The following is a 16156-nucleotide window of genomic DNA, read 5'->3' on the forward strand; positions in this document are numbered from 1 at the left end:
AGGGTCCTACCCTTCGGTCTGGCCGCGTCCCCACGAGTCTTCACGAAGTGCATGGTGGTGGTTGCGGCAGCCCTGAGGTCTCGTGGGCTTCATGTGTTCCCTTACCTGGACGATTGGCTCATCAAAGCCCCGACCAGGGAGGGGGTTATCTCAGCGACCCGACAGTCTATTGCCTTCCTGCAAAGCCTCGGGTTCGAGATAAACTTTCCAAAATCTCAGTTGAGCCCGGCTCAGTCTCTTCAATTTATAGGTGCGGTGCTGGACACGGTGCGCCTGCGCTCCTACCTCCCGCCCCAACGGTTGGAAGCCTTGGTGCGGATGGGCCGTCAGGTCTCTCAACTGTCGGTGGTGTCGGCCCAGCGCATGATGATGCTGCTCGGCCATATGGCATCGACGGTTCACGTCACTCCGTTTGCAAGGCTGCATCTGAGGATTCCTCAGTGGACCCTCGCTTCCCAGTGGCGTCAGGAGTACGATCCGGTGTCTCGCCTCATTTCGGTGACTCCGCTTTTGCGGAAATCGCTGCGTTGGTGGACAGACTCTTCAAATCTGTCCATGGGTCTACTGTTTCTCACCCCTCCTTTTCGCAAGGTTCTGACCACAGACTCCTCGGAGTACGCGTGGGGAGCCCACCTCGACGGTCTTCGCACGCAGGGCCTGTGGTCTGCCGAGGACCGTCGGTGTCACATCAACGTGCTAGAGCTTCGGGCCATCTTTCTAGCACTTCGAGCTTTCGTTCACATATTGCAGAATCGGGTTGTCCTCGTCCGCACGGACAATCAAGTGGCAATGTACTATGTGAACAAGCAGGGTGGAACGGGGTCTTGGCCCCTCTGCTCGGAGGCTCTTCGCCTTTGGGAGTGGGCGGTCTCCCGGAACATCTTCCTTCGGGCGGTCTACATCCAAGGAGAACTGAATTGTCTGGCAGACAAACTCAGTCGACTTCTGCAACCGCACGAGTGGACTCTACACTCCGCAGTTCTGCGCGAGGTTTTCGCTCGCTGGGGAACGCCACAGGTGGATCTGTTTGCCTCTCCGGAGACCCACAAACTGCCCCTGTATTGTTCTCGGATGTACTCGCGGGACCGTCTGGAGGCCGATGCCTTTCTTCTCGATTGGGAGGGGAGGTTCCTGTATGCGTTCCCTCCCTTTCCTCTGATCATGCGAACGTTAGTACATCTCAAATCGTCCACGGCCACGATGATTCTCATTGCACCTCGGTGGCCGCGTCAGCACTGGTTCTCCCTGCTGCTTCAGCTCAGTGCCAGGGAGCCTCTTCTTCTGCCTGTGTTTCCTTCTCTGCTGTCTCAGAGTCAAGGATCCATGTTACATCCCAATCTGCAGTCCTTGCACCTGACAGCTTGGTTTCTTGCTCCCGAACTCCTCCGGATCTGTCTCAATCAGTGAGGGAGGTATTGGAAGCCTCACGCAAGATTTCGACGAGGCTTTGTTATTCGCAGAAATGGACCAGGTTTTCCACCTGGTGTTCGTCTTTTCACCTGGATCCGGTATCGGTTCCGGTTTCCTCGGTTTTGGACTATTTATTCCATCTGTCGCACTCTGGCCTGAAAACCACTTCGGTGCGTGTTCATCTTAGTGCTATTTCTGCTTTCCACCAACATCTGGATGGACGCCCTCTGTCGCTCCATCCTTTGGTAACACGCTTCATGAAAGGGTTACTCAGGGTTTGTCCCCCTCTTAAGCCTCCTTCTGTCGTGTGGAATTTGAATGTGGTTTTAGCTCAACTGATGAAACCCCCTTTTGAGCCACTCAACGAGTCTCTCTTGAAATTTCTGACTTGGAAGGTGGTGTTTCTGATTGCCCTCACCTCCGCTAGGCGGATTGGGGAGTTGCAAGCCTTGGTTGCGGACCCTCCTTTCACTGTCTTCCATCATGACAAGGTGGTTCTCCGCACCCATCCTAAGTTTGTACCTAAAGTTGTTTCTGATTTTCACCTCAATCAGTCCATTGTCCTTCCTGTGTTCTTTCCTAAGCCCCACTCCCATCCTGGCGAGACGGCGCTTCACACGCTTGACTGTAAGAGGGCGTTGGCATATTACCTTCAACGCACCAGGTCTCATCGGAAGGTTCCTCAATTGTTTTTGTCCTTCGATCCCAATCGATTAGGGCATCCAGTTTCCAAGCGCACTCTGTCTAACTGGTTGGCTGCTTGCATTTCCTTTTGCTATGCTCAGGCTGGACTTCCGCCCCCGGGTCGAGTCACGGGGCATAAGGTCCGAGCGATGGCAGCTTCGATAGCTTTCCTCCGATCCACTCCTATGGAGGACATATGTAAAGCTGCCACTTGGTCTTCGGTTCATACGTTCACCTCTCATTACTGTCTGGACACTTTATCCAGGAGTGACGGCCGGTTTGGCCAGTCAGTTTTGCAAAATCTGTTTTCCTAAATTGCCATCCTCCCACCTGCCCTTTTTTTTTGGTTGGCTTGGAGGTCACCCACATGTGAGAATATCATGCCTGCTTGTCCTGGGATAAAGCACAGTTACTTACCGTAACAGGTGTTATCCAGGGACAGCAGGCATATATTCTCACAACCCGCCCGCCTCCCCGGGGATGGCTTCTTTGCTAGTTATGGAACTGAGGACCACGAGGTGGGATGCGCCCTCTAGTGGGCGAGAAGGCATGCACGTGCGTGGTGCAGTGTGCAAACTTGAAACTTCTAGCAAGTTTGCTTGAAAAGCTGTCCGCGCTGGGGCTCCGTAGATGACGTCACCCACATGTGAGAATATATGCCTGCTGTCCCTGGATAACACCTGTTACGGTAAGTAACTGTGCTTTACGGGCCGCATCGAGGCGGAGGAAGATATCTTCTTTTTCAAGGGTCCCACGACAACAAGAGGGCATCCGTTGAAAATCAGGGGCGGGAAACTACGAGGTGACACCAGGAAATTCTTTTTCACTGAAAGAGTGGTTGATCGCTGGAATAGTCTTCCACTACAGGTGATTGAGGCCAGCAGCGTGCCTGATTTTAAGGCCAAATGGGATCGGCACATGGGATCTATTCACAGGGCAAAGGTAGGGGAGGGACATTAAGGTGGGCAGACTAGATGGGCCGTGGGCCCTTATCTGCCGTCTATTTCTATGTTTCTATGTAACATTTTGTATGTAACTGAACTTTCCATGTACTAATAAATTAACTCTAAGAAATATGATGGTAGAAGACTTTCATTCTTAATATGTGGATTTTGGTTAAACTCACCAAAATAGATCTGAGCCATTTGGTTTTGGAAACTGTAAAGGTCAATATTTGCTTATCTAAACGCCTGAAAGAAGGCCTACTAATTTAGGGTTTCTTTTACAAAGCCGACATGGGCCAGCGCGGTAAATGAGCCAAAACCCATAGGCAATTAATGGCTTTAGAGCATTTGCCGTACAACTCTTGCTTGTGTGGCTTTGTAAAAAAAAGCTCTTAGGTAGGACTATTGAATACACATCCTAAATTTAAACAGAGGACAGTGAGGAACTCCAGAGCGATTTGTGTCGGTTAGAAAAATGGGCGGAGAAATGGCAGATGAAGTTCAACGTGGAGAAATGCAAGGTAATGCATTTAGGCAGTAAAAATAAGGAATACGAGTACAGAATGTCAGGTGCAACTCTGTGAAAAAGTGAACAAGAAAAGGATCTGGGTGTACTGATAGATAGGACCCTGAAGCCGTCGGCACAATGCGCGGCAGCGGCAAATAAGGCAAATAGAATGTTGGGCATGATAAAGAAAGGAATCTCGAGTAGATCGGAGAAAGTTATAATGCCGCTTTATAGGGCAATGGTCAGACCCCACTTGGAATACTGCGTCCAACATTGGTCTCCCTACTTAAAGAAGGATATAAAACTGCTGGAGAGGGTGCAGAGACGAGCAACTAAACTAGTGAAGGGTATGGAGAAACTGGAATATGAGGATCGACTTAAAACACTGGGATTGTTCTCCCTTGAGAAAAGGAGACTGCGTGGGGATATGATCGAAACCTTCAAAATACTGAAAGGAATCGACAAAATAGAGCAGAAAAAACTATTTACATTGTCCAATTTGACACGGACAAGAGGACATGAAATGAAGCTAAGGGGGGGCAAATTCAGGACTAATATCAGGAAGTTCTGCTTCACACAGAGAGTGGTTGACATCTGGAATACTCTCCCAGGGGAGATTATTGCGGAATCGACAGTCCTAGGCTTCAAAAGCAAACTAGATGCATATCTCCTTGAGAGAGGCATATAAAGATATGGTTGGCTATAAAATAAGCCAGGTGTATACCTAGCAGGGCCTCCGCGTGTGCGGATCGCCGGACTTGATGGACCGAAGGTCTGATCCGGAGATGGCGCTTCTTATGTTCTTATGTCTGTTAGGACTACTCTTTGTGCTGTCCACCTAAATGGATATAGTTATTCAGATAATGGTTGAATACTGTTATTTATACAGATAAATTTAGGCCTTACCTCTGAAACACCTTTTAATCCAGCCTTACTGGAGGTAGATCTTTTTAGATGAATTTGATCAGTTTCTTTGACTGGGGAATAGAGATTTTGACTTGGGAGAGTACTGGATGTGCAAATAAGATTTCAGCAAGGCTTTTGACACTGTTCCACTTAAGTGACTCATAAACTGATTGTAGAAATTGAGCTATTTTGCGGAATGCTAGTGACCTGGATTGGCCACGTTTGGAAACCAAATACTGGGCTAGATGGACCGTTGGTTTGGCCCAGTACAGCTATTTTTTATGTTCTTATGTTTTTTTCACACAATAACTCCAAAAAAATACTGCAAAAAGATACTAAATAGAAACCACATGAAGCAGTGAAAAGTCTAATAGACTCTTTGAGCGACCCAATCTGTCTAAAGCACCAAATATTTAGTCCAAAATATAATATGTGAAGGAGGGGTCCTCAGTGTGAAGGATAAGCGAAGGGAAAAGATTCTCCAGCGCTTTACACACAATGGAGAAGATATAATAACCTCCACCTGCACACCATCACTGGACCCCCTCCGGAGTGCTCAAATTAATCACACAACAGTGAATGAAATAATCACGTGATAAATTAATCACAACATTACAGTGCTAAAGTAAAGACAGAGTAGGATGCTCTGAGCGTTTTTTTCAGCACTTATCTGAGTGATATTATGGAAGTGATGCCAGAAAAAGTTTGCCTTTTTGTGGATGATACCAAAATCTGTAATGGAGTAGACACTATGAAAGATGTGGATGACATGAGGAAGGTTCTAGTGAAGCTTGAGTAATAGTATAGAATTATGGCAGCTAAGTTTCAAGTTTTATTTATATTTGATTAATCGCTTAATTAAAATTGTTTCTAAGTGAATTACAATATATAAAAGTAACATATAATTAAACATAATATTAAAATAAGAAATAACATATAAGATATTATAAAACTAGCAATTTATACAATGAATACAATAAAAAAAAAATTAAAAAAAGGAGGATTTACATAATAAGTATATATGATGGGCTAATAAATTTATACAATGATGAAAAAGATATAAACATAAAAAAGGAAGAATTAGGAAAAAAGCGTGGAAAAGAAGAAGAAAGGGAAAGAGGAAGAGCTCAAAAGTAATTTATAAGTTGAAAGCATCCTTAAATAAAAAGCATTTTAAATTCTTTTTAAAATCGCTTAAGTTATTTTCATCTCTTAAATGTAAAGGTAATGAATTCCAGAGTTGCGGCGCTGATACAGAGAACATATCTTGTCGGCGGGTTCCAATAATTTTTAAGGAGGGAATCGTTAAGAGTTTATGGTTGGTTGATCGAAGAGAACGTGAGGTACTAAGATTTAATACCAAAAAATTCAGGGTCTTGCATTTGAACTGCAAAAACCCAATGGAATAGTAGAGTGCAGAGTGTGAAGTTCTGTGCACAAATGGAGAGCAGTATCTTGGGTGATCATATCTAATGATCTTAAGGTGGTGAAACAAGTAGAAAAGTCAACAGCAGAAGCCAGAAGCACGCTTGGGTAGAAAGGGAGAGGAATGGCCATCAGGAAAAAGAAGGTGATAGTGCCTTTGTATAAGTCTTTAGTGAGACCTCATTTGGAGTACAGCATGCAGTTGAGGGGCTTGCACCTTCAAAAGGACATAAACAGAATGGAGTGGATCCAGAAAGTGGCTATTGATGTGTTTTTTTTCATAAAGCAAATAGGAGCTAACTTAGAAATCCTATGTATAGTTCAGAAGAAAAACAAGAGGGAGGAGATATGATGGACACATTGAAATCAGGGTGGATATGATTTAAATCACTAGTCAGAAAAACTTGATTTAAATCATGGTTTTCTGTATTCACTGCCACTCAGTACTGCCCAAAAAAGGAATATTTGCTTGTTTCAACTTTATATTCCTTCATAACAACTGTATCAAAATGCTGGTAACATGCTGTAATAATAACAAATATATTTTGCTCAAATATGACAGTTCCTCAAGGCAGTCTTTAAGAGATATGATGAAATAAAAACATTTACCAACCTGAAGATCCTGCCTGTTGAAAACATTCCTTTTGTCAACCTCATCAAAAGCACTTCCCATGGTGTGTCATTTGGGCCATCAGTCCTTGTATTTCTTTGTTGCAGTGTTTGCATTTTGCATACAAGCTGCCTTACACATAGGTAGAGGAACTTCATTAAAATATTCATAAACTAGGTCCTTTACGACCTGCTGCCATTATAGGTTTTCTCCTCCAAGGAGAGAATATGATAAACCTCAGGCTATAAGCACAAAGATCCCAAAACTTGTGGAGTATTCTATTCAAAAGGTTTCACCTTAATTTTTACTGCTTGCCCCTCCTTCCTCACATTTAGCTCCTTGTTCAGATATATAAACTTAGCACTCGAGAGGTAAGGGGTTGATTCCGTGTGCATTGATTTGCAAAGGAAAAATGGGGCTAAGGTCTTTTTCTCACCTTTGTATATTTGTAAAACAATTTTGCTATGAAGAAGCAGCATCTTATCCCTGCAATCACAAATTCACAGTTTTGAGAAATACAAAACTAAGCATCTGTGATATCTTCTAGAGGGAAAAATTGCCTGTGACATTATGAATGGATTAATAATAATAACTTTATTTTTTCTATACCGCCATAATCTTGCGACTTCTAGGCGGTTTACAGTGAAAGAGAGCGAATCACAAGGTGAGAACAAGTAGGAAGTCACTGAGTAATCAGTGTTTACAGGCTACAAATAGGTTACAGTATAATCTTAAGCATTTTACATCAAAGAGGCTGGATGGTCAGTGAATTACAAATACAGGAGGTGAGGGAGACATTGAATAGTCAAGAGTAGAACAGAATATATTTGTGAAGAGTGTGGTGTCAATGTAAAGAGAAAAGGTTTTGGTATGGGGGGCGTTGTCTGGCTGGGAAATAAATCTATTGAATAGAGCGGTCTTGATATCTTTCCGAAAGGCGCCATAGGTCTGCCTGGTTTTGTCGGTGAAGTTGCCTAGCCAGGTTTGCTTGAAACTTAAAAGTTCTATCCAGAAAGGTTCTGTATTTGCAACCTATGATCTTCAGGTAGGCAAAGAGGTTGCGATTAGAGAATGATATGGGGAAAAAAATCTGTCCCTGTCCCCGGCCCACCATCCTCTGCACCGCCCCGTCACCGCCATTCCCTTCACCGCCCTGTTACCATCACCGCCATCCCTTTCACCGCCCCGTCACCGCCACTGACATCCCATTCACCGCCCCGTCACCGTCCCCGCTGCATCCATATAAGCCTTAGTACTGTAATATTTAGCTTATTCCTTTCTTATAAATCAAAGTTCCTGCTGCTGAACTAGAGAAAGAGATGTTCAGCTGGCAGGGCTTTGTTTATAAATTTTTATCAACACAACTAATATGCTATTTTATCCCAAAGCAAAAAATAAATAAATAAATAGAATTTTCTTTTTCTACTTTTGTTGTCTGGTTTCTGCTTTCCACATCTTCTCATTCAATTCCTTCCATCCACTGTGTGTCTTCTCTCTGCGTCTTCCATTTGCTATTACTGTGCCTCTCCCTTCACTCCCCCCCCAATTGGTCTAGCACCCATCTTCTTCCCTCCGCTCCCCCATAGTCTGGCATCTGTCTTCTTCCCACTCTGTCTTCCACATTTCCCTTCGGGGTCTGTTCCTCTCCACCCTCCTTCAATGTCTGTTCTATTCCTTTCCACCACCACCCTTCCCTCCCTCCTTTACCATCTGTTCCTTTCTACCACCCTTCAGCTCCTCTCGCATGGCCTATCTATCTACCTTCCTCTCTCTTATTTTCGTGGCACGTTACAATGTCATTTGTGCAAGCCACTGGAGCCTGCGAGCTCGGTCCCTGTCCCATCCCCACAATCCATCTCGCTTCTGTGCTCCTATTTTCCCCATTTCTAATATCTCCCCTATGTATCTGCCATTGCCCCCCCCTGTGTCCATATACCATCCCCATGGCATGTCCCCTTTATGTCTCTGTCCCTATGCCCCATGCACATAATTTCCCCTCTTTCTGTTACCTTCCTGTGTCCAGATTTCCCCTATCTTCCTCTTCCATACCAGTATGTCTCTTCTTTTCAACCCCATCTAGCTTTTTTCCTTTTCTTCCTCCCCCTCCTGCTTCTAGCATCTGGCTCACCTGCCTGTCCTTCCCTTTCTTTCCTGCTGTGGGTTTTTCTTTCCGTCTTCATCTCCTTGGCCCAGAATCCTTTTCCCTTTCACTCCCTCCTTCCAGTTTGAGCCGGGAACACGCACGATCGCACGGTCCCCGCAGCCCCCACCTGCCTGCCCAATCGATCCTAGTGTTTAGCCAGCTCTCTCCCTTCTCCTCACCTTAGTTTGCAGACTTTCTTTTTCGGCGACCTGCACGCTTTCCCAAAGAGCCGCGCACGCGCGGCTGCTCAGTGTTCAATCTTCTGCTCTGCTGCAACTTCCTGTTTCTGGTTGCGTCAGAGCAGAAGATTCAACACTGAGCAGCCGCGGGTGCGCGGCTCTTTGATAGCGTGCGAGTCGTCGAAAAAGAAAACCTACAAACTAAGATGAGGAGAAGGGAGAGAGCTAGCTAAACATTAAGATCGATTGGGCAGGTGGGTGGGGGCTGCGGGGACCGCGCGATCCTTGATGTCTCATTGCGGAGACAAGACCATTCACCGCTCCACGGGGCGGTGAATGGCCTTGTTCCCGTCCCCGCAGCCACTGCTAGTTTTCATTCCCCGTTTCGGCGGGTTACCCGCAGCTAAACGTGGCTAGCTGCGGGTAACCGCCACCGTGTCATTCTCTAGTTGCAATTTCTGGTTGTCCTTGTGGGGGTGAAAAGTTCGAAGTGAGGTAATAGGTAAATTGGGGCCATTCCCCACACCAGTTTATAGCAAAAACAGAAAAACTTGAATAAAGTCCGTGCCTCAATTGGCAACCAGTGCAGCAGTTTATAATAGGGGCTAAAGTGGTCACTTTTCTTTAGTCCGAATATTAGTATGACGGCCGTGTTTTGCACTATCCTTAATTTTCTCAAAGTTTTTTTGGGAGTGCCCACATAGATGATATTGCAGTAGTCTAAGGTGGATAGGATCAGTGACTGATCCAGTAGTCTAAAAGATGGAGGGTCGAAATATTTTTTTATGGTTTTTAATTCCTTTAACAAAAAATTTAAACATTGCATGAGTATGTAGCCTCATGCTACACAATTAAAAACTAATCCTTATTTCATGATGAATAACTTTTTGGACTATAATGTATCTTAAATAGAAAACTATTTTTGGATAGATTTTTCCTCAGAAAAGCATTTTATTTATTTTTAATCCAATTTAAATTTAAAAAAATCATATTAACACCCCCCCAAAAAAATCATTGATTTTTATCCACCCTGATTTAAATTTCTCCATGGTATAAATACACAGGAGGTGGACCTCTCGTGTGAAAGAAAACTCTGGAATGATGGCTCTTAGTTTCGGTTTTGAAACATGATAAACACTGATAATAAAAACGCGAGACTGGACATCAAAATTTAAAGGAGTGAGCTGTTCAGATTTTATAAAACTCCAGCAATATATAATCATCTGTCGAAAAACAAAATTCAACAATTTATATAATGTATTTACCATGTATTTCTTAAATCTTTTTACTTAATTTAAAATGCTGTTTCACCAGAGCCCTCTGATCTCCCTCCCCCATCAAGCCCCCCCTCTATAATCCTTGTGTAGGTAGGCCCCCCTGGTGATCCAGTTGGGAGATTCAACTGGGACAGGATATTCATTGACACTGCCCAGCTTTGTGCCACTGAATATCAGCCATTGGTTGGCTAGAGGCGATTTAAGTGGGCCAGAGACTTATCAGTAGTTTAGTGAGTTGGGGAAGAAGTGGGGAGAGGAAGTGTCTTTCTTTCCTAGCCAACAGCAGTGGGGCACGTTGACACATCCTGCCCAGAAAAGAGAGGCACCATCCAGTGCCTGAGTACAGTACAATATATAGATAGATAGATGTTTGTTATATGAACTGGTCAGGTGTGACTGTGATACAGTTATTTAAAACTTCTTTCCAGATTCTAAAGCTGTCGCATTGTCCCTGCAGGTGTAATCAGATGTATAGAGCACCAAGGGACTGCAGTCGTGTAATGGAGGACAGGTCTTCATTATGCAAGGTTAGTGGGCCATCTGATTCTGTGGCCACATTAAACAGTGAAGAATTTGTTGTGGTGCCCCAGCGAACAGATGATGACGAGAAACCTCAACTCCAGGTACATATTTTTTAAATTCTTTTTTTTTCTCTGTGGATTTATCGTGAATAGTAAATATTCCATGAGGTCTAACATATATTTTGTTTTTATTTTAGTTTAGTTTACTGATATCATTACTTAAACACAAAGGGGGTGGGGGGTAATTCTATAAAGTTGATGCTAATATTTAAATGCCAGCTATGTACATAAATATTTAGAATATTAGCATATACTTGTGTACATGCCAATATGCTTCGTAAATCTTATTATTGTAACAATGCACATATCTGTAATAGTGCAAAGTTTGTGCATACACATTGGCTTCAGCATATATTTATATGCACAACTTAACAGAATACTGTAAGTTACATGCATATCCTCCGATTATGCTAATTTTCTCTATATAGGCCTAGAATGAGTGACTGTTTTTCTCACTGTACACACCTTTTAGGGAGATCTTTTGGCATAATTGTTCGTCTTAGTGGTTAGTGTGCTGGAAATGCTGCTTTAAACGCTGAATCAGTGCTTTAGTTATAGAGTTACTCTTCACCTTTATGCCAAGTTGGGCTCTAGATAGGCTGACACATGAGTGACTAATAGAGAAGCAAATGAGACCACAAGTAAGAAAGTGTGCAGGATTCCAAAGAGGATATAACATCCTTGCAGGGGATAATGCAGTATTGGCAAAAGGTATTGGGCTGGGGAGATAATGGTGCAAGGTTTTTTTCAAATTGCACACACAAGCAGAAAAATTGATGCAAAAAAATCAATTTGCTGAAACCTGGTGGGTAAATACCAGCATCCAACTGTTGGCCTTTGTGCGTAAAAATGAGGCTAATCTACGAAGGTCATTTCATAAATAATGCACACTATTTTTTTTAAATTTACGTTTTATTTTTTTTCAAGTATTTCTTTACAATCCTTCAATATAGTCTCCCTGCTTTGCAATGACCGAGTCCCAACATCCGGGAAGCTTCATTATTCCATCCAAGACACCGTTTTTGATCAGTTGCCGAATAGCTTGGGTACTGGCAGAAGAAAGCTCTTCTAGAGATACAAAACAATGTCCTCGCATAGGTTGTTTCAACTTTGGAAAAAGATCGAAGTCTGATGGACTCAAGTCTGCACTGTAGGGAGCATAAGGTAACACCTCCCAGCCATATTTACATAGTTTTTCAATGATGAGTAGAGCTCCATTTTCCAGAAAACCAAAAAATCAAAAGTCAAAAAAGAATGATTTTTGCTTATGATCATGAAGGCATCATCATCACAGACAAAGTTCCATGTGGAAGAAGTGTCACAGCAGTGTAGTATCATGATTTTTTGCAAAAAATGCGCAGAAAAATGCACAAAACTCGACCTCAGTTGCTCTTGGCTGGGCCACTCATTCTTCACGACAACGCTTGCCCGCACATAGGGAATGTTGTCATTGAAAAACTACGCAAATACGGCTGGGAGGTGTTAACTCATGCTCCCTATAGTCCAGACATGAGTCCACCGGACTTCAACCTTTTTCCAAAGTTGAAACAACCTATGCATGGACATCGTTTTGTATCTCTGGAAGAGCTTTCTTCCGTCAGTACCCGAGCCATTTGGCAACTGAAAAAAATGGTGTCTTGGATAGTATAATGAAGCTTCCCAGATGTTGGTACTCAGTCATTGCAAAACAGGGAGACTATATTGAAGGATTGTAAAGAAATACAGTGGAACCTTCGTTTATGATGTGGTATATGAGCATAATTCATTCCAGAAGCATGCTCGTAAACCAATTTACTCATATATCAAAGCGAGTTTCCCCATAGGATGTAAGGAAAACTCGCTTGATTCGTTCCACCTCCTCCCCCCTTCCCGTGGCCACCAGCGCTGCTCTACCTTACTCCCCCCACCGAGGCCACCGGCGCTGCTCCACCTTATCCCCCCTGAGGCCACCGGCACTGTTCCACCCCCCCCCCCCCGCGATCTGGCATCTGCCCCCCCGCGATCCGGCATCCCTCGCTCGCATCGCCCCCAACCCCTCCGGCCGCGATCTGGCATTCCCCACTCACCCACCCACCCACCAAAACATATTCTCTTACCCCTATCTGGCACTGGCACCAGCACCAATACACAGGACATGCCGGTGCTGATGCCTGAAAATCTTCCCTCTTCCTTGTGCTGGGCTTTGAGCATCTTTCTCCGACCTGCACTAAATGCCCCGCGCTGCTCTCGACGCTCATAGGCTCCCTGCGCTAAAACCGCTATTGTGGTTTAGTAAAAGAGGGCCATAGTGCCAAATATAGACAGCAGATATAAATTCTCAAAATGGACATATTATGATCACTAAAATGAAAATAAAACAATTTTTCCTACCTTTGTTTGGTGATTTAATGAGTCTCTGGTTGCACTTTTTTCTTCTGACTATGCATCCAATATTTCTTCCCTTCTTTCAGCCTCTTGTATGCTTCCTCTCCTGCAGACCTCATTCCCTCCCCCAATTTTTTCTTCCTCTCTCCCTGCCCCCTCCCCTTTCTTTCTTTCTTCCTGCCCCTTCTTTTTTTCTGTCTCCCCTTTCTTTCCTTATTTCTATTTCCATTCTTTCTTTCTGTCCAACTTCCCCCTTTTTTTCTTTCTTTCTGTTTCCCTTCTTTCTTTTTGTCTCCCTGTCCCCCTTTTCTTTCTGTTTCCCTTCTTTCTTTCTGTCTCCCTGTCCCCCCTTTCTTTCTTTCTGTTTCCCTTCTTTCTGTCTCCCTTCCTGCCCCCTTTCTTTCTCCCTGTCCTTCCCCAAGTCACCGCCGCCATCGGGGAACAGGCCCCCAAACTGCCCGCCACCGAGTTATGAGCTCTCCCTGGTTCCCGACACGGTAAACAGAAACGCCGGGCTGACCAGCGTTCCCCCTCGATGTCAATTCTGATGTTGGAGAGGAAGTTCCGGGCCAGCCATGCAGCGATTGGGTGGCCCTGAACTTCCTCTCCAACATCAGAATTGATGTCAAGTGGGGGGAAGCTGGTCGGTCCGGAGCTTCTGTTTACCGCGTCAGGAAGCAGGTAGAATGCGAAGGTAATGCGAGTCTATCACAAAGCCCAGGATGGGCTCTGCGATCGACTCGCGTTGCCTTCGCTATTGACCTTTTGGGTACCCCTGCTCTAACCATTCCACTAATTTTAGGTAAAAACTACTGACTTACATTATACCTAAATAGAACATAGAGATGGATTCCAAGTAGTCTGGAGCACAGGGTATTAATCTACTAGAATTACTCAGTTATTTTTATCATATTGTGTTAGCTGCATATTTTTTTGTAAGAGAGTAAACCTTAAAACAGAGCTTCCCAAACTGTGGGTTGTGACCTGGGCAGGTGTTCTATAGGACGTCCTTGTCCTGTGCTGTTGGGGTGGCTCATGCTTTCTACAGCTGCACAAATTGGGATTGCAGCTGTTGAAAGATTAGTGAGCCCTAACTTAAAACATCCGTGGAGATGATGTGGTATATAAACTTAAGGTTTAGTTTAGTTTAGTTTAATACACCCATTGTAAAACTAAACAAGCCAGAATAGTACAGATCAATCCTACACAGTCAATCCTAACAGAAAACCATGTCTTTTCGAACACACAGAACACAGAAAACACCTTTGCCTAGTATGTAATCACAAACTAACTCCTCCCCCTTTTCCAAAACTGTAGTGTGGTTTTTAGCCATGGTGGTAACAGCTGAGATGCCAATGCTAAAAAACGCTCTACAGTTTTGTAAGTGGGGAGATAGAATAAAAATACGTAGACAAAGGTTAAACTGAAGCACCAAGAAGCTGGACTCTGCATACAATGCAACATCACAGAAACAGAGATGCATCTCACCTAAAGCAAATAAATAAATATAATTTTTTTCTACCTTGTCTTCTCTGGTTTCTGCTTTCCTCATCTTTTTGTCACTCTCTTCCTTTCATCCACTGTCTACCCTCTCTCTGCCCCTTCTATATGGCATCTTCTCTCTTTCTATTCCCGTTCTAGAAACTTTATGCATCCCCCTTCCATTTCTCTCTTCACCCCCTGGCGTCCATCTTCCTCCCTTCCCTCCTCCAATGGTCTGGCATCTCTCCTCTCCTCTTCTTCCCTTCCCTCTCCCACACCCACATGGTCTGACATTTCACTCTCTCCTCTCCCTTCCCCCCACTTCCATCAGCATCTGCCCCCTTTCTCTCCCTCCAACCCAATTCCATGCAGTATCCTTCCACCCTTATGTCTCTTTCCCTGCAGTTCCATCATAATCTGCCCCTTTCTTTCCCTCCACCACCCTGACCCCCATTCTCACCCTTCACCATGATTCCATACCACCCTGACCCCCCCTTTGTCACCTTCACCATGATTCCATACCACCCTGACCCCCCCTTTGTCACCCTCCACACCCTTCCATACCACCCTGACCCCCTTTGTCATCCTTCACCATGATTCCATACCACCCTGACCCCCCTTTGTCACCCTTCAGCATGATTCCATACCACCCTGACTCCCTTTCTCATCCTCCACACCCTTCCATACCACCATGACCCCCCTTTGTCACCCTTCACCATGATTCCATACCACCCTGACCCCCCCTTTGTCACCCTTCAGCATGATTCCATACCACCCTGACTCCCTTTCTCACCCTCCACACCTTTCCATGCCACTCTGACCTCCTTTCACCACCCTACTATGCTCCTTTCTTTCTCCATCCCAAAGGTCCCATGATGACTGCTTCTGCTCCAGATGGAAGAGGTAAGTGATGTCGGAGGGGGCTGGGCCGGCAGACGCAGTTAGTTGCGGCAAGATCCCCCCCCCCAACATCACTTACCTCTTCCACCTCTTCCGGAACAGAGGTGGTAGACGGCACAGTCATTGCGGGACCTTCGTTCACTTCAGCATGGCTGCTCTAAGTATGGCAGCCGCGCTGAGGTGCCGTTTGGAGCAGCGTGGGAGGTTCCGGATCCGGCTGGCTGTGCACCCCCTTGGAGCGTGCACCCGGGGCAGACCTCCCCCCCTTTGGTACGCCACTGATTCAGATGCAGAGCTACTGGTACTTCATGCCAGGTTCCTCTGTCCATTTAAGCAATAATCTCACAGAATCATCATTTTTATAAAATATGCACATACAGTTTATGCAGAGTACACATAGTGCTCCTTTTACTAAGGTGCGCTAGCGTTTTTAGCACATGCAGGAAATTACCATGTGCTACGTTTCTAGAGCTAATGCCAGCTCAATGCTGGCATTAAGGTCAAGCGTGCGCGGCAATGTAGTGCGGGCTATTCCGCGCATTAAAACCCTAGCGCACCTTAGTAAAAGGAGCCTATAGACATTTACCCCTTCTTTGGAGCAGGTATAAATTTCTGTAAGAGCATTTACATGTTACTGTAGATGGTTATAAAGGCACATGGATGCCTGTATTCCCTTTATAAATTACCACAAAGTAGCATCTTATATATCAATTAATTAATTTTTAAAAATTTATATTCCACTT

The 16156-nt window shown here is 44.7% G+C and overlaps 1 protein-coding gene across 3 annotated transcripts in view; it reads left to right on the forward strand.

Annotated features, from left to right (window-relative positions):
- Positions 1–16156, forward strand: part of RABGAP1L (RAB GTPase activating protein 1 like) — a 978589-nt gene that overhangs the window by 81272 nt on the left and 881161 nt on the right. For 2 of the 3 annotated variants that reach the window (XM_033916610.1, XM_033916612.1), the window contains exon 3: positions 10544–10709. In XM_033916610.1, the coding sequence (XP_033772501.1) occupies positions 10554–10709 (156 nt within the window). In that variant the 5' untranslated portion in view covers positions 10544–10553. The remainder of the gene's footprint in view (positions 1–10543; positions 10710–16156) is intronic. The other variant, XM_033916611.1, reaches the window with a different exon arrangement.

This window comes from Geotrypetes seraphini, chromosome 12 (assembly GCF_902459505.1).
Source record: "Geotrypetes seraphini chromosome 12, aGeoSer1.1, whole genome shotgun sequence".
NCBI lineage: Eukaryota > Metazoa > Chordata > Amphibia > Gymnophiona > Dermophiidae > Geotrypetes > Geotrypetes seraphini.